This window comes from Petromyzon marinus, chromosome 26, assembly GCF_048934315.1.
Source record: "Petromyzon marinus isolate PM22_M1 ecotype Great Lakes invasive population chromosome 26, UKy_Petmar_22M1.pri1.0, whole genome shotgun sequence".
Taxonomy (NCBI): domain Eukaryota; kingdom Metazoa; phylum Chordata; class Hyperoartia; order Petromyzontiformes; family Petromyzontidae; genus Petromyzon; species Petromyzon marinus.
Window position 1 is genome coordinate 5,369,592 of NC_133692.1, and position 24,495 is coordinate 5,394,086.

General features: G+C 51.3%; 1 protein-coding gene across 2 annotated transcripts; it reads right to left on the reverse strand.

Moving 5' to 3' along the window:
• Positions 1-4,219: 4,219 nt before the first annotated feature.
• LOC116946216 (cdc42 effector protein 4-like) lies at positions 4,220-20,019 on the reverse strand. 2 transcript variants are annotated; one of them, XM_032961212.2, is made up of 3 exons: positions 19,754-20,019; positions 11,792-12,956; positions 4,220-10,469 (listed from the first exon to the last, which is right to left on the reverse strand). In XM_032961212.2, exons 2-3 carry the CDS (start codon positions 12,230-12,232, stop codon positions 9,807-9,809), a joined length of 1,104 nt encoding a protein of 367 aa, XP_032817103.1. In that variant the 5' UTR covers positions 12,233-12,956; positions 19,754-20,019; the 3' UTR covers positions 4,220-9,806. The 2 variants fall into 2 exon arrangements, with proteins under 2 accessions (XP_032817103.1, XP_032817102.1); XM_032961211.2 differs by having other exon boundaries at positions 19,558-20,017.
• Positions 20,020-24,495: the final 4,476 nt, after the last annotated feature.

Genomic DNA, 24,495 nt, shown 5'->3' on the forward strand with positions numbered 1-24,495 from the left:
CAGGGCGGATGGGCAGGGAGAGTGGGGAGAGAGAAGATGAAGCCAAGGTGCAGGCACGGAGTCGGAAAGATGGTGAACGACGAACGAATGGGGGTGAGAGAGTGGGGGGATCGGCCAGAGAGGGGGGGGGAGGACAGACAAGGTGAGGCGAGACGAGCGAAGAGACGCAGACCTACGGCTTTGGCGCTTGTTAATCGCCTCAGAATGGTCCCAAACTTCGTCTCATCCTTAAAGACGTGTGGTGCGTGTGAGTGAGGGTGGGTGGGGTGTGGGGGGTTGTCTCCGTTTCCGTGTGCTCGGCCGATGTCCGGCGCTGTGCTGCTGGGCCTGGTGGTGGTGGTGGCGGCGGCTCGGGCAGGGCCGCGGCTTTGTGTGGCTGCTGCCTGAGGCGGATGTGAGACGGGGCAAAGCCAAACCCCGGTGACGGCGCGCCGGGGATGCTTGTTTCGCTTCGCACAAGAAAGTTCGCCTCCGCGAATGACATCACGCCCCTCCCCCCACCCCCTCCACCCCTCCCCTCACCCCCTAGACCCCTCCCCTCACCCCCTTCACCCCTCCCCTCACCCCCTCCACCCCTCTCCTCACCCCCTAGACCCCTCCCCCCACCCCCTAGACCCCTCCCCTCACCCCCTAGACCCCTCCCCCCACCTCTCCACCCCTCCCCTCACCCCCTAGACCCCTCCCCTAACCCCCTAGACCCCTCCCCCCACCCCCCTTGACCCCTCCCCTCACCCCCTAGACCCCTCTACTCACCCACTAGACCCCTCCCCCCACCCCCTAGATCCCTCCCCCCACCCCTCCACCCCTCCCCTCACTCTCTAGACCCCTCCCCCCACCCCCCTCCAACCCTCCCCCCACCCCCCTCCACCCCTCCCCCCCACCTCCCCCCTCCTCCACCTACACCCCTACACCTCCTCCCCTTCACCCCCCCCTCTACACCTCCCTATCCATCCCCCCTCCACCCCCGTTCCTGGAATTCAACTCGCGCCTCCTGCTGGCCAGGGATCGGCGGCTTCGTCAGCAGGCAAACTCTAAAAGCTGGGATTACTCTACCGGTGAGTAATCCGATAACGCCGCCTTAATTCTCACCCCCCACCCAGTCCTCTTATAAGACCACGAACGAGCCCGCCCCCCCAACCCCAAATCCCACTCATGGCACTTAGACAACGCTATTGGCGTGTATGATTATTCGAAGGTGTTGATCAAACTCAGAATCTTTTTTTTTAAGACGCGAGGAACCCGATGAGTTACGGCGAAGCTCGTTTTTTCACTGCAGTTGAGATTCTCTCACTCGAGCGCATTTCCCCTCCCCCCACCACCCCCCCTTCCTTTGGCTGCCGCTCCGTTCTTAGTCTCGGCCACTGGCCCATCATTGCTTCCATCGACGGTGTCCTTTACCAAGCACACCGTGGACGCAAGGATCGGTGGATCACCGCACACACATTGTGAGACTCCCCGTGTGTGCGTGCATCGCGGTGCCATGCCCTGTCCTCGCCAGGAGAAAGCGGCACAGCGAGTGGCCTAATCGCCATCTGTTTCCATCCGCACGGGGATTGAGTGTTGCCCCCTCGCGCGCGTGGGTTTGTCCACGGGTGCTCCGGTTTCCTTCCGCGTGTGTAAACACACCCGTCATTAATTGGCTGAAAACATCTTCAACAAAAAAACCCCCTAATGCAGAGTCCACCTAAGAAGAAGAGTCATCCCGACTCTGTGCGTGCGTGCACTCATCTAGCTTGAAAAACGTCATTCCAATTGTTGCACGGGAGATGTTAACTCTTGCAAGGAGGAATTTCCTCCGTGCCAGTTATATTGCCTGGAGGCAGTTTTGGCCAAGAGCCAAACACCATCGTTTGCTGCAGCTACAAAACGGTGGCAGCTGCTGCTGATGCTGCTGCCGCTGGGTTATTCGTAAGTCTACAGACGAGATTACGTGGTGCGACAGCGGCACTCGCTGCACCACAGGACCACACGTGTTGGGGGTGCCACTGATACAATCCAGGCGTTTCGCTGCTGAATCTTGATCGAGTTCACGGTGCAGTGTAGTGTGATGACACCATTAGCCCTGCAGGAGACTGCTGAGCACTTCGTTAGTAATTATCCTACGGTGGTAGCGCGCTCAGATAATGCCCCCTCTACGACCCGATACGGCGTGGGGAGGCCTTCATCCAGCAGATGATTGGCACGAGGGCCTGTGCCAATTAAGAACTCGATGCGGGTTAATTCGACGTTGAGTGTTCGGGCTTCGTTAACGAGCGACTCTCAGGCCCTTTAGCTGGGGCGACTGCCAGTGTGAATCATCAGCAGGCACGATAGATCCACTGCTGGATGGATGCCTCCCCCCCCCCCCAAAGCCGTCGCCGTATCTTGCGCGTCCTGCGGTCCAAACATCCACATGACGCTCGCGCACCAACTGCTGATTGCATCGCTCCATCACTGGCACGTGCGGACGTCTTCTCAGGCGTATTCCCTCAATTTAAAGAACGTGCCGCACTTGTCCACTCAATCGTATGTGCAGGCTCACACATTCTCTGCGCGTCATTGTGGTAAACCAATGGATATTGCAGGGTTGAATGAGCTCTACTCCCCTGTGTTATCACGTGTCATGTATGCACTGCATGTTGAACTTCTTTCGCACCGTACGTAGCCAGCCGTGCTAATTAGAGGTGCAGTGTTGAGTCTATGGGCAGTAGGTATGTATGCTGAACTTCTTTCGCACCGTACGTAGCCAACCGTGCTAAGCGGAGGTGCGGGGGAAGAACAACTACACACTAAACACAAACATCTGTCATGCACAAGACTAAGGAATCACCATTAAATCTCTACAGCTAGCAGTGAAAGCTCCCTGTGTCAGACACTGGCACCGGGATAATGAACAGAACGACTTCTGGAGCCACTGCGAAAGTCTTGCTACCTGCATTGACCTTGAACCTACCTCCATTGACCTTGCATCTGAATTGACCTTGCACCTCCATTGACCTTGCACCTACTTGTGTTGACCTTGCACCTCCATTGACCTTGCACCTGTATTGACCTTGCACCTCCATTGACCTTGCCCCTGCATTGACCTTGCACCTGCATTGACCTTGCACCTCCATTGACCTTGTACCTGCATTGACCTTGCCCCTGCATTGACCTTGCACCTGTGTTGACCTTGCCCCTGCTTTGAACTTGCTACCTATATTGACCTTGCACCTGCCTTGACCTTGCACCTGTGTTGACCTTGCCCCTGCATTGATCTTGCTACCTGTATTGACCTTGCACCTGCCTTGACCTTGCCCCTGTATTGACCTCGTCCCTGCATTGACCTTGCCCCTGCATTGATCTTGCACCTGTGTTGACCTTGCCCCTGCATTGATCTTGCTACCTGTATTGACCTTGCACCTGCCTTGACCTTGCCCCTGTATTGACCTTGTCCCTGCGTTGACCTTGCACATGTGTTGACCTTGCCCCTGCATTGATCTTGCTACCTGCATTGACCTTGCACCTGCCTTGACCTTGCCCCTGTATTGACCTTGTCCCTGCATTGACCTTGCACCTGTGTTGACCTTGCCCCTGCATTGACCTTGCTACCTGTATTTACCTTGCCCCTGTATTGACCTTGCACCTCCATTGACCTTGCACAGTCCTTTTGTTAATCCACACTGTTGCATGAGATCCTCAATACCCACCGTGCGAGTCGTGGGGGTTGCAGGGGTCGTTTGACCATACTTCACCATGCTGGTTAGTGCACGTTGGTGAAGAGGGGTTCTTGGGACCGCTTCAGATATCAATCACCACTGGTTTTTGTCTGTGGCCTCGGATAGAACTCAGGGCGCTCCTTCCTTTAGCTACAGAGTGGTCCAGATGTCTCGTGACCTCCCCCAATTGATTGACCCTCAAACATGTTTCCCTTTGCTTATTCATTTACGTTTGCACACCCATTGGTATTCAAATAAATTAAGTTTTCTAGAATTAAATGGGGGTGAAAAGACATCTGGACAACCCTGTATATGAGGACACACATATTGTATTCCCTGGAAAGGGTTTTCGTCCATTCCATTCAAATATATACAGTAATTCTCAGAACTGGGATTTATCCAAATTAGGTGAAAAAACCCCACAAATTTAACACGATGTATTTTGTGTGTGTGTGTGCAATAATTGTAACAGGGATGAGAACAACATAAACTCGCGAGACTTGAGCACCCGGTTTAATGAGTGATACACACAAACAACTGGGTACTCTGAGCAACATTGCCCTTTATTTAACCACGTGTATAAAATCCACATTCTTGTATTCAACGATTTACACATCAGTGCTTTTATAGTCTCACATACCGGGTATTAGTTTAAACAAGCTTCTTAAACCTCTTCATACAAAAGTACTAATTCATAATGGAAGCAAAAAAAACAATGAATATGTTTACAATAATGCAGTGCGTAGTACCTACGCGCATATGATATGGTTACAACATAGTACGTTGATTAACATTGACATAGTAAATGTAAATTTAATTATACATATTTTTACACATAAACTACGTATGGAGGTCTGCCTGCAACCCAAGTTTCCCATTCCTGCTTGTCGTACACGTTTAAGTTAAGTTACAACCACTTATCTATCCACTGTTGGATGAAAGTGGTCATGGGCGGTGTTTGACCATACCATGGTTAGTGTGGGCTGGTTGGTGGTGCTTGGTTGGGGCGTCGGGGGAATAGTGGGTTGCCCAGGACCAGTTCAGGTATTGCTCGCCACTCATGTTAGCCTTGGCCCGGAATTGAACTCAGGTTCACTGGGTTCGTCGCGTTCGGTCGTAACCACTATTGTCGTGACTGTAGTGATATCAGGGATGATGATACAAATAATAATTCCGAAAGAGTCTTGAGAGTTTAAAGGGGTTGGGTCCTGCCATGGGATGTTCGGCTGAGTCCTGTTTATTGATAAGTTTTTGTTTCCTTAATATAGTGGAAGGCATTTGGAAAGTTGACCTAAATAATCGACCGGGATTAGAAACCATGTGATCAGCTTTTCGGCCCGGTGCCGAAGTAATTGAGCCCCAGATTGAGGGTACATACGTATAATTCAGTAATTAACCATGCTGTGGTTTTTGCAAGAAAAAAGTGTGGCATCCTACCAATAAAAAAATGCGTGTATACTTGCATGTGTATTTTTTTAGTATCTATATGTATTAACGGGTGGAGCGGTGGCGCAGTGGTTAGCGCACTGCACAAAAAAAAAACAGACGATCAGGAGTTCAATTCCCGGCCTCGGTTATAACGCCAGTGGTGGCAAGCGGTATCTGGACTGGACCTTGGCTCCTCCAGGTCGACTCAGCCTTAAATGAGTACCTGGTATGATGTGAAACGTCCGCACCGGGAAAACAAAGACGACCGGAGCACGGTTCTGGCTAAACCGTCCCATTGTGGCGCCGTTCAGACCTTCATAGACGCTCGCCAGCATCATTTGACCCAGCAGTCTGCATGGTTATATGGGGGATCTTTGCGTATGTATTGTGTATATGAGGCTACAATAGCAGATGAATATACTGTATTGTTTAAAAATTATGACTAATGCCTCCCGTTAACCTGTCAACACACATATAGAGAGAGGGCATCACAAACATTTTGAGCAATTGCCTGAATCATTGTCATTATTTCTGCTTAAAAATATATTCGATGCTTTAACAGATGGCATTCATCATAGTGAAAAAGCCATTTATATGGGGGAGAACTCATTTACGGTAAACGTGTGTGCCCTTCATGAAGGAAAGTATGAGTACTGCAAAACAAAGTGGCCACGCGAAATCTGACGAACTGCAATGCCATCCTCTCAACCAGCTGCAGGGTAACCTGCAGTCCACGGGCTGGAAGCGACCCACGACTTCCTATCGTACGGCCCCGCGGCCCATACAAGCAGCCGAGTAACTTGGGGCTCTCCAATCACTTCCTCGTCTGGATGATGCCATTGCGTCACATTTGGCCATGATTGATCGTTGAACGGAGGCGTGGAGAAATATGATTGAGCAACTATTTGGATATATTTTTTCATCGTTAAATTTCACTAGAGTTAGGTGTGTGCTGTTTCTCCTCGCACCCCCAATGAGCACGGTTGGCTACGTACGGTGCGAAAGAAGTTCAACATACATGCATTCTCTGAGTGGGACATCTTGGCGAATATTAATTAAGTTTGATTGGGGCCAAGGGCCTGTACAGTTGTTGAGAGGGCCCTTCGTTGTATATTCAATTCCTTCCCATGACTGTTTTACCAGCACACATGCGCAATGTCAAACACCCAATTAGTATTCACCGTGGTTATTTCAGTTCTGTCTCTGAGTTTTGCGAATTGTTGTAAAGGTATAAATGAAAGTAAAAAAAAATATTTAAATTCTGACCATAGCCAGTCGTAATTCACATTGTTATTCTTCGGCTTTAATTTACTTATTTACCTGGAAAATTTACCGTAACATATTTCGTTTCAACCATCTTAAAGCAGTACTGGACAAATTATTTGGAGGGCCTCAAAATCCTAAGGTCCCACATTGCAACTCCTAAAGCCGCCCTGCATTAATCCGGCCCTGTAGGACGAGGATTACCACTTCTATACAGCCCTCAAACCATGGTTATCCATCACTGCAAGAAACCTAAGCCACACTAATTGGATACTAGAGGGGGGTTAATTTCAGCATCTCTGTGTGACATATCCTTTCTCAAATACATGACAATTGTGGCCTTCCATCCATCTAGTTCCCAGTATCAGATACTCCCAATTGCATACAATTATTTAAATTGCTTATCTACTTAATTCGCTTTCTTCCCCAGCTCCGTGTACCAATAATTGTCCTAGTCAGAATGTTATATCCAGTCTCGAACATCTTTCTCAAGCACTTTTGTTGTTGTCCTTGTTGCTTATAGTTTGCTTCGTAGAGTCTTTGTAATTATCCAGTTTACAGCATAGCATACATGGTCACATTCAGTCACTGTCGGGGCCTCTCGTAGTGACTGGAGTGACTGAGCATGTGTGTTAACGTGCGTCCCCACTATAAGTTAAATGTTTCCCCACCTCTGATGTACACGCTGCTGATCAACACGTATACAGAACGCACGTTGTTAATAAGAATAAGTCAAAGCTTGCTGTATAGGGTGGTGCTTAAGTCCTGCTTTTGCTCGATACATTTCTGATTTTGGCACCAACAAGGCACCCAGCATTTACAAAGAACGGTAATGTTCAGGCGCTTCTCAATCCACTGCTGGATGAGGCCTACCCATGCTGTGTCGGTCGTGGGGGTTGCTTGACCATAATTCGCCAGTAACGGGTTGGTGAGTCGCAGACGGGAATTGAACGCGGGTGGGCAGATTCACAGTGCAGTGTGCTAACCACTGCACCGCCGCTCCTCAATAATATAATAATGAGAATAGAGACTCAGCTTCCTAAATACTTTCATGAATTAACAAAAAAACAATATAAATACCTGTATTACGACTTGCTCATTGTAAATTGTTATGGCTATACACAATTTGGGCTCTTTACATATCAAGGACAGGAGTAATGGTTTGAGAAGAGCATACATTCTCAACCTTTGAGAATACCTATAAAGAAACCTGTTAATATACACAGTAGTGCAATATGATTTCGTTATGGTCTAAACAGTCATCATCATTATCAGCCATGATCCATCTGCTGCTGGATGAAGGCCTCCCCAAGCAATTGCCATCTTTCACCGTGGCGTTCATCCTCTCAGGCGTTAAGTAGACGCGTGACGATCCATATATTAATCGATTATTATATACTTATATAGTCACGATATACACCGCATTTAATCCATTGTGTGCGGGACAGAACAGTATCATGGTTATTTTTGTTCTATATATTTTTCGATTCACGTGGTGATGTATGGCATGGGTTCACCTCACCGCCTATAGTCACTAAAGGCCGCTAAGTTCACAGCAATTTCACAAAAATAATCGATTCCTAAATCTAATCGCAACCCTGAATGACGATAATTATATTGCATGGTGTGTGAATATTAAGGCATTTGCTCTGTTGTTGTATTTCATTAACAACTCACATGTAGCTCGACTTCAATTAAACCAAAACGGAATGTAATTTTTTTATCTCATCAGGAAAATAAAAGTTTAACTGCTACGCACATGCATTTAATACATCCTGTATATTTGAAGCCACAAAATTCTAATAATATTCATGACAAATAATAATTTTCATTGCAACAATTTAAATTTGTAGTTCCATTGACCAAACCGGTCAATATTTTAACGACACAACACACATGCAGCCTCGAATCGTCTTTGTCTTCACCGAGTCTCTTCAGTAAGGCGTGGCCCGGCCAATAAATGCATTGCTTGCCAACACTAGCACACATGCTATTCGGAAGTTTCAGTGAATTGAGTCGGGGTGTTTCCATCCCCCAAGATTCAGATCAGATATGGGGGGCAAACACCCGCACGGCGCGTGACTGGTTTCACCCTCCGGGGCTCCAGCCCTCCGGGTCCCTCACGGCCAACTCCCTTCTCAGTCCCAAACCTTGGAGGTGATGATCAGCCTGTTGCTCCTGCAGCCATGAGGACACAGGCCTCCCCCCTTGGCCTCCTCTGCCAGCTGGGCATGAAGTCCTTGTTGTTGTCCTTCTCCCGCAACTCCAATTAGTATGGTTAACTACGTACGGTGCAGAAAAAGTTCAACATACGTACAAATCCGATTCGGAGCGGCTACTCTGCTGGGTCGGGCCTCTGGGAAGTGAGCCGCGTGGCCACTAAACGGCCGCAACTGGCGTCTTCCCCAAACAGGCACAAGCGGCGTCTCAGCCCGGTCTCCAGAAGCAGTCGACGGTTTGATAGAAAAATCATGAACCCGCCCGTAACCCCAGGATCCTGCGCGGGGAGACCTGTAATGATGGCGTTGAGCCTTTCGGTGCCTTAGTTCGTGCCCATGACCTCCGCCACCGCACAGCAGCGCGTGTAACACCAGGGCACTGAACACCCTGCACCTTTGTCCTTCTGCTCAGGTAACATGCATTAAAAAGACTAAAACAGCTCTGATCTTGCGGCTCATACACCAAGACTGCATAACAAGCTTCCTGAGTGACAAAACCGACCGTAAAGTTACGGGCAGCAGCGGTATGATGGCACGTGAGTGAAGTCACTTATTTTCAAATGAATTTAGGTCCATAATGATGGGCCCATCATTTAAATTAAAGGAAGCTTTAAACTCTTGTGGGACAGCCTAAGGTGTACATCTACAAGGTGAGAGCTGTTTGTTTTTATTGGTGGGGGAGGGGGTGGTCGAATCTCCCTTTAATGTGGCACCGTACCCCTATGTCCATATTGCACGAAGGCAGGGCTAAATATCAGTCCTGGTTGGTGACTAGGTAGTGATGTTTTCTTTGCACCCGGCACACAACATCCAGTTCACCGTACCTCGCTATGGCTGTGGCTATGATAATCAACGGTGCACCACCTGCAGTCTATCAGCGACTGGCTACATATTCAGTTGAGAAATTAAGCCATGCTCACAACGGTGCAAGTGTCTTACATGCCCCATAAATTTGTCCACCCAGCAGTACAAATGGATACACCATGGATAAACGATCGGCAGGTCCCTGTGTGCTGTTAGGGTAAAGTGTGGATACTTCGAATTCTTGCAAGACATCTGGGCAGCGTGAAAGAGTAGGCCAAATACCTTCTAAAGCCAAGGAGGGGGAGGGTGGGGGGGGAAGCTGTGTTTCATTACAGTCCCATCTTAGTGGAGGTCCTTCCACCAGCCAGCAGTGGCATGAGCAAGCGATTGCAAGATCTGCGCCGACAGGCTTCGCTCAAAAGGGCAGAATCTCGTCGTCCTCCAGGTAGGACCCAAACGGGTGGTGGTGGTGGTGGTGGTGCAGGGAGGCAACGAACGGCATGGTGGGGAGCGCGGCAGGGAGCGTGGCTGGGCGTTTCTCGCTCGCCGCAACGGCCCACGCGCCACCGTCACCCTCGCCGTCACCCTGGGACGCCGCGTCGTCGGCCAGCGTGGCGCTGCTGCCGCCGCCGCTGCTGCTGCTGGCGCTGGAACTCCGCGAGCCGCCCCGGCTGCTCCCGCCCCGCCCCGGCGTCACGGCGGGGGCCGCGGCGGCGGCGACGACGTCGAAGCCCGGAGCCGCCGCGCCTCCTTCTTCCGAGCCCATCACTCCCAGGACGTCGCCCAGCATGGAGGGCCCCAGGTCCACGTGGAACGACATGACGGACTCGGCGTGCTTGAGCGCGGGGATGGAGTGCGCGAGCGCCTGGTCGCGGCGGTCGAACAGCAGTTCCTGGCCGCCCATGGCGCCGTTCGGACGAGCGATCGCTTTGTCCCCGCCGCTGCCGCCGCCACCGCCGGAGTAAGGGCTGAACCCTGCCGTGACCCCGGCGATTGAGCCCACAGGGGCCAAAGAGGCCCGGACGGGTCCCGGAGAGCGGCTCGCCCGCTCTCCGTCAGGCGGCGAGATGCACTGCACCTGTAACGGAGCATACCGAGGCATTGGTTAGTGCATTCATATCGATGATTTGGTTTTAATTGTTTTTTCCCCCCCTCCTGCTCACTGAGCCTCCTGCAGCTCACGGCAGTGGTGGGTGTCTTCACACCGATTATTGCGATCTCCTTGATATAAGTCTGTTGTTAATTATGTCTTTCCTCTCAAACGTATCATGATTATGCTGTCGGTGTCACGTGACTATGAATCCATTCGAAACTCTTTCCAGAGGAGTGAAAACTTCCTTGATATATAACGGCACCATGGACGTGAATGTCACAGAGCTCCCTCTAATATCCCTTCAAGTGACCTCTGGTCCACACGGTTGGGGGCAGCCCTCTCCCATCCACTCTGCTGCTGAGTGTAATGTTCATCGTATTGATAGTGAAACCGATATTTGAATTCACAGTGCTAGAATTTACCCAAATTCAGTGCTGAGACCATCAACTCACTACTATTCTTGAGAACTTGGTTTAATCGCAGGTTGCTGCTTGGGTTCCAACCCTCGGCGGTGTGAGCTCAGAGGTCTGACCTCTGAGCCACCCATCCACCTCACCAATGCAGAACCTCAAACTGTATTTTATCAACAAGGCAGCAGCTTACACTGTCAAGTGGCTCAATGACACGGTATTCTCGAGTCTCAATGAGAAGAGGCTTGTGCACGAACCTTGCATTGAGTGTCTGCCCAGGATTATCTCTAGCTCCATTTTAGCAATTCCCTCACGGCCAGAAACAGTTAAAAGCAGGTGTGTGCTCACACAACACAGCAGGAAGGCATGCCTCCCACAATGCCTTGTGTGCAGGTCATGTGACCACCACATTGCATGTAGAACGCTCTCAGCCTTGTCTGGACCTTCCAACTCAAAAGAGCTGAAAGTGTGGCCATGAGCCAACAGCCTGCTCCTGCAATGTGGATTTGCAGCAGTCACCCGTGCCTACAGCTCGCACTGGCAACTTCGCAAAGGGGTGCCCCAGCACAACAACAATGTGTCTGTGATTAAATAACGAGCTCGTGAAATCTCGGCGGCTAAGGAGGGTTGAGCCACGCCAGTGTTCCGAATGGGTTAATTGTCAAACCGATATTTAAGGATACGACACGAGACCGACAGTGCGATCACGATTCAAATTTGACTAAAGCAAGAGACAAGGGAAAAATGTACCCCGACTCTTAAGTGAACTTCTTCCATCTCGTATTTACCGCCATGAATGGGCCTGACAAGAGGATATCACAGAACCACTTCTGAGATACATTCAAGCGCCCCATCCATTCAACCGGACAGCTCCACCGCCCGAAGCACTCCGCCCACCTCCATCTCGCTCCGCGACAGCAGCTGCGAGGCGCCAACGGGGGAGCTCGGCGTAGAGGCGGAGTACGAGGTGGAGGCCGAGGAGGACGGTGACGAGGGGAGCGGAACGGCGACGAAAGACGAAGTCGACGTGGACGACAGGCGAGCCGAGCGTCCCACCGAGAGGCTGCGCTTGCTGGCGCGTAGCGTGCGGGCCAGGAGGCTCTCCCTGCCCGCCGGGGGCGGCGACTCCCCGCGGCGGTACCTGGGACTCTCGGGGGGGGGTCTCTCGCGCAGGAACGACGTGTCCCCGAACGCGTCGCCGCCGCGACCCACGTGCATCGTGTGACGGAAATCTCCGAGCGGGGCGCTGATCATTTCCCTCGTGATCTCCAGCCGAGGTCGCCTCCTGCCCATCCTCGAGTCGGGTGAGCCCGGGGAGAAGTGTTTGCTGATCGGCATTGTCCGGAAAGCCAGGGTTGACCGATTGGACGATGGATACGTATAGGTGTATACGTGGGCGCGTAAGGAAAGGAGGCTCCGCTTATACCGCGGGCATGGTGTTGTGGACACCCGAGTGGGGGAAGCTGACGACGCGGGGCGCTCACGAGAACGCACTTGCCCTAACAGCCCGTTGCAGGCTGCGCGGGAGAGAATCTTTGCCTTTGTGTTGACTGTGGAGGAGGGCTCGTGGAATGCGCTCCTGTTTGACAGTTGAGTTCAGAGGCCTTCCAGCGACGGCGGACCGGTGGAGTAGCAACGCTCACACCAACGGGCGGAGCGCCGGGCGGTTAAAATGCAACGAGGTGGCACAGGCGGTTCATCTGCCAGTCATCTCCGTTCAATTGTTTTTTTTGCTTGATTTAAATTTACACATCCGTCCGGTTAATAATGGATTTGCAGTTGCCGTTCAATTTATATTTTAGTTGTTTCTTCAACTTTCAGTTGCTGAATCGCGTTCACAACGCGCATTCCTTTTTGTGGAGCAGACAACACAAACGGGTTCTCTTTAAATCAGATGTCCTCTGTGACTTCGTCAATGCAGAGAGACGGAAGAGGTTCTGGCCCCAGTTGCAGGGAACCTCCACGAGAGGGCGCTCCCGTGTCGCTTACAGGAGGTCGCAGGCGACGGGGGTTGAACGCAAATTCAGTCTCATCACGGGCGACTTGTCTGTGAGCAACACCACTGCACACAACGACAACAACAATAACAACAATAACAACATGAGTGAGATTCCGTGGAGTCACGCGCCCTTGGCACCAGGCGTAGTTTCAGACACAGGTACAAAGACAAATATACCCCCCCCCCCGTGTAGCCTAAGCAGACTGCTGGGGCAAGTGTTGTTAGCGAGCACCTATGAAGGCCGGCACGGTACACGAGGTTGGCCAGCACCACGCTCGACCGCCTTTGTCTCCCTATAGTGGCGACGTTTACACACCGCACCAGGAACTAATTTGAGGCTGAGTCGACCTAGGGGTAGGCGCCAGGACAGGTTCAGGTAATCGTCACCGATGTTGGCCGTGAGATTGAACCCACGACCTCCTGTAGAACCAGGCGAGGGAGATGACATCTCGCCACCGCGGCGAAATTCCGTCCGCACGTTCGTGTGTTGTTAATCGGTGCATCCATTCCTAACATTCCGCTGAAAACGGTTAACGGTTCTTGACTTTCATTGCCGGTTCTTATTATTCTGTGCGTTGCCCATGATGAGCTAAATTCCAACGGCAAAGTCTGCGAGCCACGAGAGGGCTTCATGAGAGTTCGTTGTTTTGCTGCTGCTGCTCCTCAGTTCACAGCCGTTTTGCTATATGTTCCACGTAAGCGGTTTATCGGTTACGGTTTTTTTTTTGTTAGCACTTATCGCTTAACAACCAGAGTTTGTTTTCAATTACGCGAATTGTGGTGACAGCACAAATAACGAATGCACTTCGTCAACAACACCGTGGACTTAATAACAATAAAATACAAAACCGTTTACAACAGGTACATTTTCGAGCAATGACCCTTCGTCGCAACACGTAGCGAGGCCATGGAGGGTGGGTTTATATTAAACACCTGGTGTTATTGACAGCGGTGGCAGCTCGGCGCTTTCTCTTTCTCTCTCTCTCTGGCCTCCTAGTCACTCGGCCACACGTTGAGCATGTATACACGTACCTGTCAAACCCCTTATCAGTGCCCGACCTTATTACAGACCAATTCAGACCTCATCGGTCACCCCGTACCCTTATACATCTCAACGTTCATCCCACAAAGTCTCACCACAAGGGAGAAACACAAACAAATTGACAAAAAAAAGTTTCTTGCCCGCAAACGAAATTTCCCTGTACATGAATACGGAGTAAAAACCATATGGGTTGACACGGTATGTATACATTAAAAATTCTATATTGATCAAGGGTTGATCGCGGTCACGCTATGGTGACACACCCTGTCGCCCCGCGCACACGTGGGGCACCTCGCCCACGGGCACCTTGCCAGTCGTGACTTTACCCCCCCCCCCCCCCAGGGCTGTGTAATGTGTGTGATTAGAGCTGCAGGCGGCGCACGCACATCGCGTGATTAGCTCCAGCCAAGTGCCAGCAAACATACGCGCGGACGAAGCGCGCGCGTCTATTTACGAGCGGGACCCCTCCACCTACGTATGACATCAAAAGTGTAAGGGCCTACCTGGGTATACGCATTACCTTTAATGGTTGCGGCGTACTGTCAATAGCTGGGGCGGTGGTAGCTACGCACGCGGCCCGTAAAAAACAGCGCTGTGGTGGCAACGGAGGGGGGTGGAGATCTCATCAATGTCGCGAAACTCCCTTTCGCGTGTGCCCGGAGGTTGCCATAACCCTGACTCGCCAGTAGGAGGCAGTGCAGCAAACGTGTGGGCACCGTAATAGTGGCGTTTTGGGGCCAGATTCGTCCTCGGCAAGGGAAGTAATTTACCATTTTTACCGGGTAAAAGGATAAAGGTATTGATCATGCCGAGGGGTAAGGTAAAGGGTAGGGTAAAGGTAGCGCGAAGTATTATCCGGTAAATACCTTGTTTACCGCTCGCTAAAAGCTCCGTGGCACAGTCCGTGGCCTCCAATTTAAATTGCAATCATCGATAGTATTCTATATGAATAAAGCGCTCTACCTAGCATTTACCTGTTATAAACCATTTTCATGTGTAGTACCCCAGTAATTACCCTGTAATCGGGTAATTTGTATGGGGTAAGGGTAAAAGGTAGGATAAAGGTAGACTCGTTGCTTTTGACCTTTTACCTTACCTTGCTAAAGGGTAAAAGGTAAGGGTAGAGTGATTGTATTGTGGTAAGGTAAAAGGTAGGGTAAATATGGGCTCGTTGTTTTTACTTTTTACCTTGCCGAGGCCTAGGCCCGACACAGCCAATTAGTAAGGTTTGTCACGTAAATAAAACACACCAATTCGTTACTAGTACAGCGTTACCAGCGCGTTGGGGAGTTAAAAACACAATATTTACAATTGTCGGGTGGTGGCGGGTTTAACGACACATATATACTTACGCGATCTAACTAAAAAAAAAATCTCTATTGTGGATAATATTGGTCGCGAAAGCCTACTTGTTAAACTGACTAACCTACATGGACTCCGCTCGTTGCGTCTCGCACGCGTGGATTTTCTCGGGGTGCTCCGGTTTCCAACAACAACAACCACCGCCCTTCGCCTACTAAGTGGCCACGACGTCACCACGGCGCTTGTATGTGACTGTACGTTGAACTTCTTTCGCACCACACGTAGCCAACCGCGCTAATCGGAGGTGCGCGGGGGAAGGACAACAACACTGAACACAAAAAGAAATGAGTTTTCCGATCTAGATTCAAAAGTTCATAGCTCCAGTGTCTTCCTAATATCGGAAGGAAGAGCATTCCAGACGGCCGCAGAAGCACATCTGAAAGCACGTGATGCGGTGATCGCCCTTGTTCGATGGTCAGCCAAAAGCCGCTGCCATGCCAGGTGCACTTTGAGGCCACGTGAAGTGTCGAAGGTCCCGTTGGCAAGGAGGTCACGGAACAGACCCATGTGCCCATGGGTTGACTCACTGAGATGACTGGCAGATGCACCAACAGCGCTCCGCACTGTGCCAACTCTCTGCGTTTTAATCTTCCCATATGTAACCACACATTAGTTGGCCGATAATCCCTTAACATATAGAGGACCGCAGAGCTTTGGAGATTGTTTGGCGCCGGCTGACCGCGCGGCTGCCTTTCTGCTTGTTCTGCGGTTCCTCGCGCCTCTTGAGCAATTCTTTCTCCGCGAGAGGGAGCGAATACTTGACAACAATTATAAATGCTACTTTTCTAAAAGGAAAAAAAAAACCCGTATGTACAATCGGAGACGTTTCTGGCCATGCCTCTTATTCATAGCAGAGAGAATGGAAAGCGGTGCGCAGAGCCGTGTGCAATTGTAAGGGCCATGACCTGCAACGTCGCCCATGATGTACATTTTTTTGTATTTTAGGGCGGTGTTATTGACGAATGTGTGGAGTTTGTTTGCTATGTGTGCTTGTGCATCACTGCCAACGCAGCGTCTCCATGTGTTTTTGTGTCTTTGTATTGTTGCGTGGGGGTTATTATTTTTTGGCGAAGGAGTTTGGGCTGTGCAGTTCTCCAAATGTGTTTTTCGGGTCGCAACGCCTGTGGAGTTTTAGGCGGACCCGACGTTTCGTTCCACGTGAAACAAGCGTCTTCCGTTCGCTAGGTACGTAAGTAAGCTAGCAAAGTTTGGAGTTTTTTTTGTTTTAAGTTCCTCAGTTCCCGAAGACGCTCCCGGTAAGTGAAACGAAACGTTTGGGCATCATACCGAACTATACGCGGTACAACTCAAACACACACCAGAGAGCTGACGACCTTAATTGTGCATAAATCTACCCTAAAAATGTAAACATTTAAAAAAATCAATACACTCTTGGATGAATGCCTCTCCCCCCCCCCCCCCCCCCACGTCGTATCGATCAGAGGGGTTGTTTGGTAAAGAAAGGATAAGGAAGAACGTGGTGGTGGTGGGGCAAGGACCGGTTCACATATCACTCCATCACTCGCCACCGATGTCAGCCGTGGCGCAGTGCGCGTGGCGCTGCGCGCCAACCACTGCGCCACCGCTCCCTCCCTATACCGAATGTAATGGGGCCGCAATCTGTTACGCTCCCTGCGCGCGCTCTCTCTCTCTCTGCATAGAGAGTAGCAGATTACACGCCGAGGCTATTGGAGTTCTCGCAATCTCTCTCAACATCTTGTTTGGTACACACGTAACATTTTTCGCCCCCTATCAATGGCGCTAATCTACTCCCATCTCTCTCTCTATCGCTCTGCTTCATGCGTTGCCCGGCAGTGTCTTTGGTTAGAGCAGAGATTACAGAAGTTGTTGGTACATGGAGAGAGATGAGATGCGGGGGCGTGGGGGGGGGGGCATCACGGTGGGGGAGGGGGATTGTGGTCATAGGGGCGCGGCATGGTGTAACGTTGGTTGTGACAGTGATATGACTTCCAACCAGCACCAACAGATCGTGGCTGATGATCTAATAACTTTCACTCCGCGAGACCATTGGTAGCGATTCATGGGTAAAAATCCATGCGGTTAACGCGATGTGAATCTAATTGACTATTTATGATGTATGCAAACGATATTCTGAACGTTTACGACCAAACTACCCCTGAATGCGCCAGATCTCGGAAGCTAAGCAGGCTGCAACCTGCCTAGCGCTTGGATGGACCAACCCTCGTCCCGACAGGGGCTACAGGCTGCTGCGGGGATTCGTGGTTGAGCAGCCATAGGGGGAGTGCAGCAGAGCGGTACACTCGTTGTACTGTAGTTGTATGCTCCCAGGTGTGTGCTCCACAGCCCCCACGATCCGCACAGATACATACAATGGATAGATAGGCCGATGTATGTTTAACTTATTTCGCATCGTACGTAGCCAACCGTGCTGAATGGAGGTGCGATGGGGAAGGGCAGCAAACTAACGGATGGATAGATACGTGGATGGAAGGATATACGGATGGGTAGATGTATGGGTAGATTGGTGGATGAGTAGATGGGGCGATGTACGAGCAGATTGGTGCATAGATGGATCGCTGTACACGCGGTGTTTGGGGAGGCCCCTCGATCCAGCTCGTGGAGTGACATCTGGGCTGCACGTGCGCACAGGACGCTGTCGGGTGACGTGTAACTCATCTGAGGGCCCGCAGATGGAGCCACAGCCACACGGCTCTTTTCGCTTTCGGCTAAAGCGACTTGACGGTTGCTCGCGCAGGGGGGGGGGCATTTGGTTTCGTGGGCAGTAAATTCCCGAGGGGTATTGGGGGAGGAGGGGGAGCTAAGGCTACACATCTCATTTGCGTCTGTTAACTTTGTTTCCCATTGCCTATTCCTACCGAGTTGCATGCTGCCGGGGTGGTAATGGCTAAGCACAATGGATTTGACATCCAGAGGTCGCCGGTTTGATCCGAATTGAAACAATGGTGCAAGTTTCTTAACCGCCGTAGCCACGCGCGTCTCTGACCACCGAGCGATTTGAAATGGTACCCCAAAGATGGTCGGTAAACAGGTCGTGCGTGGTGGGGTAGAATGTGGGGACTCCCACCTCTTCCCAAACGTCTGGCGATCGTTGGAGAGTGGGCCAAATAACCTCCAGATGGGCTTTGTAGAGGTCCCTTCAGCCAGGAGGGGCGAGAGCCTCCAATTGCAGCCCTGCACCTTTACCTAAAACTGAGTTAATTCCGATCCATTGGCATTCGAGACTCGCGCAAGGGTCCCTCGACGTCCTGTTGTCAGTTACCAACTCGTGCCACTCCAAACCCCCCACTCTGGCGCAGTTGTTTTTTGCCCTGGTTTATATTTGCTTCATTGCTGTATTTAAATCCATCGTGTTCTTCTTGTTTGTCATTTTGTTGGCTCAGATCTCTCCTAATAAAGATACTCTCTCCTGGTCTCTTGACGTCTCCCCCGGATAAAACAAAATAAACTTGAAACTGCTCATACAAAACTTTGTCATCATCATCATCATCATCATCCATGGTTAATACACAGCTGGATAAGGTAGGTCCTCCCCACGCTGGTCGCCGTGGTGGATAATTATTTGACCAAACACTTCGCCACGTTGCTCCGTACGGTTCTTATGAAGATGGGAAACACGGACGCTGCAACGTAGAAGTAGAGTACAACACTTGCCGCACTGCCCCCTGCTGCTCCGCCCCACGCAGCACTCGCAGCTTCTAACGCGTTGCTAATTAAATCACTGCGGGCTCGTGATGTGTGTAAGTAGAAACGCACATGTTCGCAACAACCCACGCTGGAAAGTACATCAAATAATGCTCACCCATAATATAGAGCCTTTTGTCAAATGCAATGCAGGGTAAAGAGGGCTGCCCACGCCGCGTCAGTCACGTGAGTTATTTGACCATACTTCCCCACGCTGGGCAGTGCAGGTTTGTTGAAGGAAGAAGACATCCCAGAACTTACTGGTTCGGGTTATCACTCGCCACTAATGTTAGTCGTGGAGAGGAATCAAACTTGGGTTGTCGGGTTCATAGCGCACAGCGAAAATCACTGTGCCACCGCTCCGTCCCCAATAGTAACAATTCAGTAAAATGAGTCTAATCTTGATCTGATATGTCTACTTTTCTAAAGTGCGTTAATGATATAAAAAAATATCTTCCCCACATCAGCACCTTTTCAGACATACTATATACATATTCTTACACACACACACACGTACGATTGAAAAGTTCTTGATAACAAAAACGCATGGCAAACTTTTGCTGGCAGCTTACTCACGTGGTGGACGGGCGCCTTGTTCGTTGGTGTCGTTTTGCGTTGCGTCGGTTGGTGTGAGACACGACAGTGCAGAGTCCACCGCGTTTAACAACTCGGCATTAAAAGCTCAAGAGTCCGTGGCACAATCGCAAAGAGGAGCTGTCACGCGCGCAACGCAACGCGAGTTCGTGGCGTGCATCTCCGCTCACTCACTTACCGAGTCGAGCCCGGGGTGGATGGGCCGGGCCCGACCGGGCTGGGTTGGGTTGGGTCCGGTTCCAAGACCCTCCCTTTCTTTCTCGTCTACTTCTTCCTCCTCCTCCTCCCGTGGTCTCGTCACCCACCCCGAGCCCACGGGGCCCGTGACGCACGCGGCGCTGCCTTAGTGAACCCGTGTGAACGCGCTGCCGGGAGGCGCGGAATCTCGGTTCTGAGTGCGCGCGATGTCGATACCTGGGACGCGTGGCGGTCGCAAAGCAAAGCGGTGTTCTCAGTCTAACACGTGGGAGGCTTTCGCGACCAATATCATCCATAATAGAGGGGATTTTTTTTTACACGACGCTTCGATCGCGACACAAGCGGTCGTCCGCTTGTGTTGCGATCGAAACGTAGTGGTTTTTGTTATTTTCTTTGAACCTAGCTACGTGGCTTTACCGAAAGATCCAAATAATAGGAATTCCTGCAGTCACGAAAGCTTTAAGTCATGAGGGGTTTTTTGTTGTTGTTAAATCGCGTAAATATATAAATGTGTCGTTAAAACCCACCACCACCCGACACAGCCAACTAGTAAGGGTTGTCACGTAAACAGAACATGCCAATTCGTCACTAGTACAGCACACCGGTGTGTTGAAAAGCCAAACCACAATATAATGCATAATGTACGTTGCCTCAGTAATCTACGCCTCTATATAAGGAACGAAACAGTAAGACTTCTCCACAAATGTGTCTATCGCCCGATAAAGCTAGTTGTAATTACTGGCGAAACGTCGTACTCTGATTGTAAATGTTGTGGCTTGGCTCTCCAACACACCGGCGTGCTGTACTAGTGACGAATTGGCCACGTTCTGTTTAGGTGACAACCCCAACTAGTTGGCTGTGTCGGGTGGTGACAGGTTTTAACGACACATTTATATATTTACGCGATCTAACCCAAAACAACCTCCACTATGGATGACCGCAGTGTGTTCTCCCTGCTTGACCGAGCAATGCGTGCGGCGCCACTCTCCTTCGGCGGCCCCGAGTGTTTACTGCAATGGTTGGCGGAACAGCTTGAACGCATCGGATCGCCTTTGGCAGAATTGGTCCCTTGATGGCGTTGATGGAGATGTATCGGCACGTTTTCGCCGAAATAAATCGGATGAAATGTTACATTGGTCACCTTGTGCATCGTACCCTAGGTGTCACCATCAGACACGATCAATCCTCCGCTGGATGAAGACCTTGGTGCATTTAATAATAATAATGTAATGTGTTTTATGCAGAAGGAGAGCAGTGACGTAGTGGTCCGCGCACTGCGTTACGCATCCGGCGAGTTCGATTCCTGGCCACGGCTCAGCGTCAGCGGGGAGTGATATCTGAACCCGTTCTACGCTCTCCCGATCACCAACCCGCACCTGCTCAGCGTGGCGAAGTATGGCGAAACAACCCCACGACCGCGACACGGCGTGGGTACGTGCCTTAGTTCGGCAGTAAAACGACAAAGTTGTCGTGCGTTGTACGCTGCGCGAGCGGTGGCGTAGCGGTTAGCGCAGCGCGCCATGAACCCGGCGGCCCTGAGATCGATTTTCGAGTCGTGGCCGGGTCGCCCGGATACACAGCGCGCGGTGCGTTCACTGCTCCGCGCCACCGCTCCCCCGCAATTTACATTCGGGATTCTCCAACTGCATCGCCCGCCTCTGTTCACCGCCCATCATCTGCTTGACCCCCGACCCAGTTTTTGATGTGTACGCTCGGGCTAATGACACTTAATTACACGGGCACAGTGAGTGGCTCTTAGGTGGACACGGGCCCTGGGGGAGTACCCTCTCTGCGCACCAAAGTGAAAGATTCCCCCCCCCCCCCGAATAGCCTTAACAGACTCTAGGGGCAAGTGCTGTTAGCGAGCACCTATGAAGGCGCACGAACGGCACACGAGCGGGTGGGTGGCCAGCACCACGCCCGGCCGCATTTGTCTCCCTAGTGACAATGTTTTTTTTTACACCGCACTAGGAACTCAATTGAGGCTGAGTCGACCTAGGGCAGGCCCAGGACTGGTCACTGGCGTTGGCCGTGAGCGGGAATCGAACCAGGATCGCCGGGTTTTGTAGCGCAGATCGCTGACTGCTAGATTACCCCCCCCCCCCCCCCCACACACACACGTATCTACAGTAATTGGCACATACCTAATTAAAGTATGTACGGGTCAGTCATTTATAAATCCACTGCTGGATGAAAGGCTTCTCAAATGCCGGTGCAGATCGTGGGGAGTTAGTTGACTGCTTCACCTCGCTGGGACTGGCCAGTGCGGGTTGGTGAAGGCGGGGAGCATAGATGTACAGCACAACGGCGGTTCAGAATATAGCCAGCCCAGCAGCCTACAACGCCTGTTATGCGTGGTGGCCGACCAGCCATGACTGGGAAAGCGTACCCTCTTTCAACAAAGTGGAAATTCCACGTTCCCGTGACGGTGGATCATTTGGGCAGATTCGACTTCCGCTGTTGAATTCTGACAACGTGTTGCTTATTCTCGTGACATCGGATGGATGAGTCCGTCGTGCGTCCCCCCAGATTTGAATTTGACGGCATTGTTGATTTGTCCAGTTAAAAAAAACCCAGCGAAGCCTCAACTAAAAAAAGCATCAAGGAGGGCCCTCCTGCATTGGGATGTTGTGAATCGAATTCAGGTCTCACCGGGTTTCTCACGCAGTGCACCCACCGCTGCACCCATACATCCATACAAAGACAAATATCCCCTCCGTATAGCCTTAATAGGCTGTTGGGGCAAGTGCTGTTAGCGAGAGCCTAAAAAATGCCGCAACGGTACACAAGGGGGTGGGTGACTCGCACCACGCCTGACCGCATTTGGCTCACCAGTGGGGATGTTTACACACCGCACCAGGTACTCATTTGAGGCTGAGTCTACCTATGGGAGGCCCAGGACCGGTTCAGATAATCGTCACTGGTGTTCGCCGTGAGCAGAAATGGAAACGCTGGTGGCCGGGTTCGTAGCGCAGCGCGCTAACCGCTGCACCACCGCTCCCCCCACATACATCCAACAACAGCAACCGCCGTTCACCGCTAAGTGGCGGTGACGGAACCACGGCCCTTGTGCCAGGCTAGGTGCACTTTGAGGCCACGTGAAGTGGCCGAAGGCCCGCTGGCAAAGAGGTCACGGAACAGACCCAGATGCCGTGGGTTGACTGAGATGACTGACAGATGCACCGTACATACGAAGACACATACACACAGATGACTATTCTATAAACAATGTGTGGGGGGTGATTGATTCCAGGACCTGTGGCCAGATGCCATTCATCCGCTATGGGAAAGCAGGCCGGCTCTGCTTGCACTTTGCATGCAGGGGGGATAGGGCGCAGGGCAGGGTTTAATATCTCCCGCTGAATAGTTTCCGTGGTTGCTGCTTAACCCAAGTAGGTGACGCGTGACGACAGTAGCCACAAGCCACAGCGTGAGGCATACCGGATGTGGTGTGTAGGGTGAGGATATTTTCCACACGGGTAGTAGATTGCGGTAGGTGGACACGTGATCAGAAGTGGTAGACACAGGGGGATAGCGAGTAGGTAGGTATACTAAACGTGGTGCGCCGGGTGAAGATATATTTATTTATTTCTCAGGGTCGCCAACCCATGACAGATACGGCTGAAATCATGAGCGTCTTGGCAAATTGTGTTTTTCAGCTGTATCAATCGGATATCTCAGCGAGCTTCTTGAGACTCCACGTTTCCCGCGGAGATGGGAGCGATGCCATTGGATCGTGTGCAGGTGTAAGGTGGCATTGTTATATCGCTGTGGGGAGTGGTAGTGCAGTGGACAAAGGCGGTAGGGCCCGGTGCTGGCCAGCCAACCCCTCGTGTGCCGTACCAGCCTTCATATAGGTGCTCTCTAACAGCACTTTCTCCCAGAGTCTGTTAAGGCTATACGGGGGATCTTCACCTTTGTTATATCGCAAATGGTTAGCGCACTGTGCTCGGAACTCGGCGATCAGAGTTCAGTGCCCGCTCACGGCCTACACCAGTCATGATTATCCGAACCGGTTGTGGGCCTCTTCTAAATAAACTCAGCCTCAAATGAGTTCCTGATGCGGTGTGTAAACATCGCTAATAGGGAGACAAAGGCGGACGGGCGTGGTGCTGGCCACCCACCCCCCCATGTGTGCCTTTCCGGCCTTCATAGGTGCTCGCAAACAGCACTTGCCCCAACAGTCTGTTACAGGCTATACGGGGGGTATTTGTTTGTGTGTGTGTGTGTACGTGTGAGCACAAATTATTGTATGGCTGACCATGTCATTGTTCGGTTTGGCCCAGACTTCGTGCTGTGAGGCTATGTTCTCGGCATCTTGGGAAGAAAACATCATCTAGCAGCGGATCGGTCATTGCTGACGATGATGGATACGATCTCTGCTGCAATTTGTGATATAAAAAGCTGATGTGCCCAAGCCCGTTGTGAATGAGTATAAGGCCTGATCGTCATCATCATAATCAACCATGTTTAATCCTCACCAGGCCTCACTAAACCGCCTCTACCTTTCTCTCACGACGCTGCGATGTAATCCACCGAGCAACTGCCCACGAGCTGATTTCCTCACTCCATCTCTTCGGTGGACGCGCTGCAGTGCGTGTTCCCTCCTCCGGCTACAACTCCGTCCTTAATCTGGACCCAATGTCCATCATCCCTTCTGGCGACGTCTCCTATCTTTAAAACAAAACCCAAAAGACAATATAGAGACGCACGTAGATGCAA

Bases quoted from the DNA above. Each gene is read 5' to 3' on its own strand.
- LOC116946216 (XM_032961212.2), bottom strand. From the start codon at position 12,232: ATGCCGATCAGCAAACACTTCTCCCCGGGCTCACCCGACTCGAGGATG. The intron at 10,470-11,791 runs GTGGGCGGAGTG...GCTCCGTTACAG, and splicing joins TGTCGCGGAGCGAGATGGAG to GTGCAGTGCATCTCGCCGCC.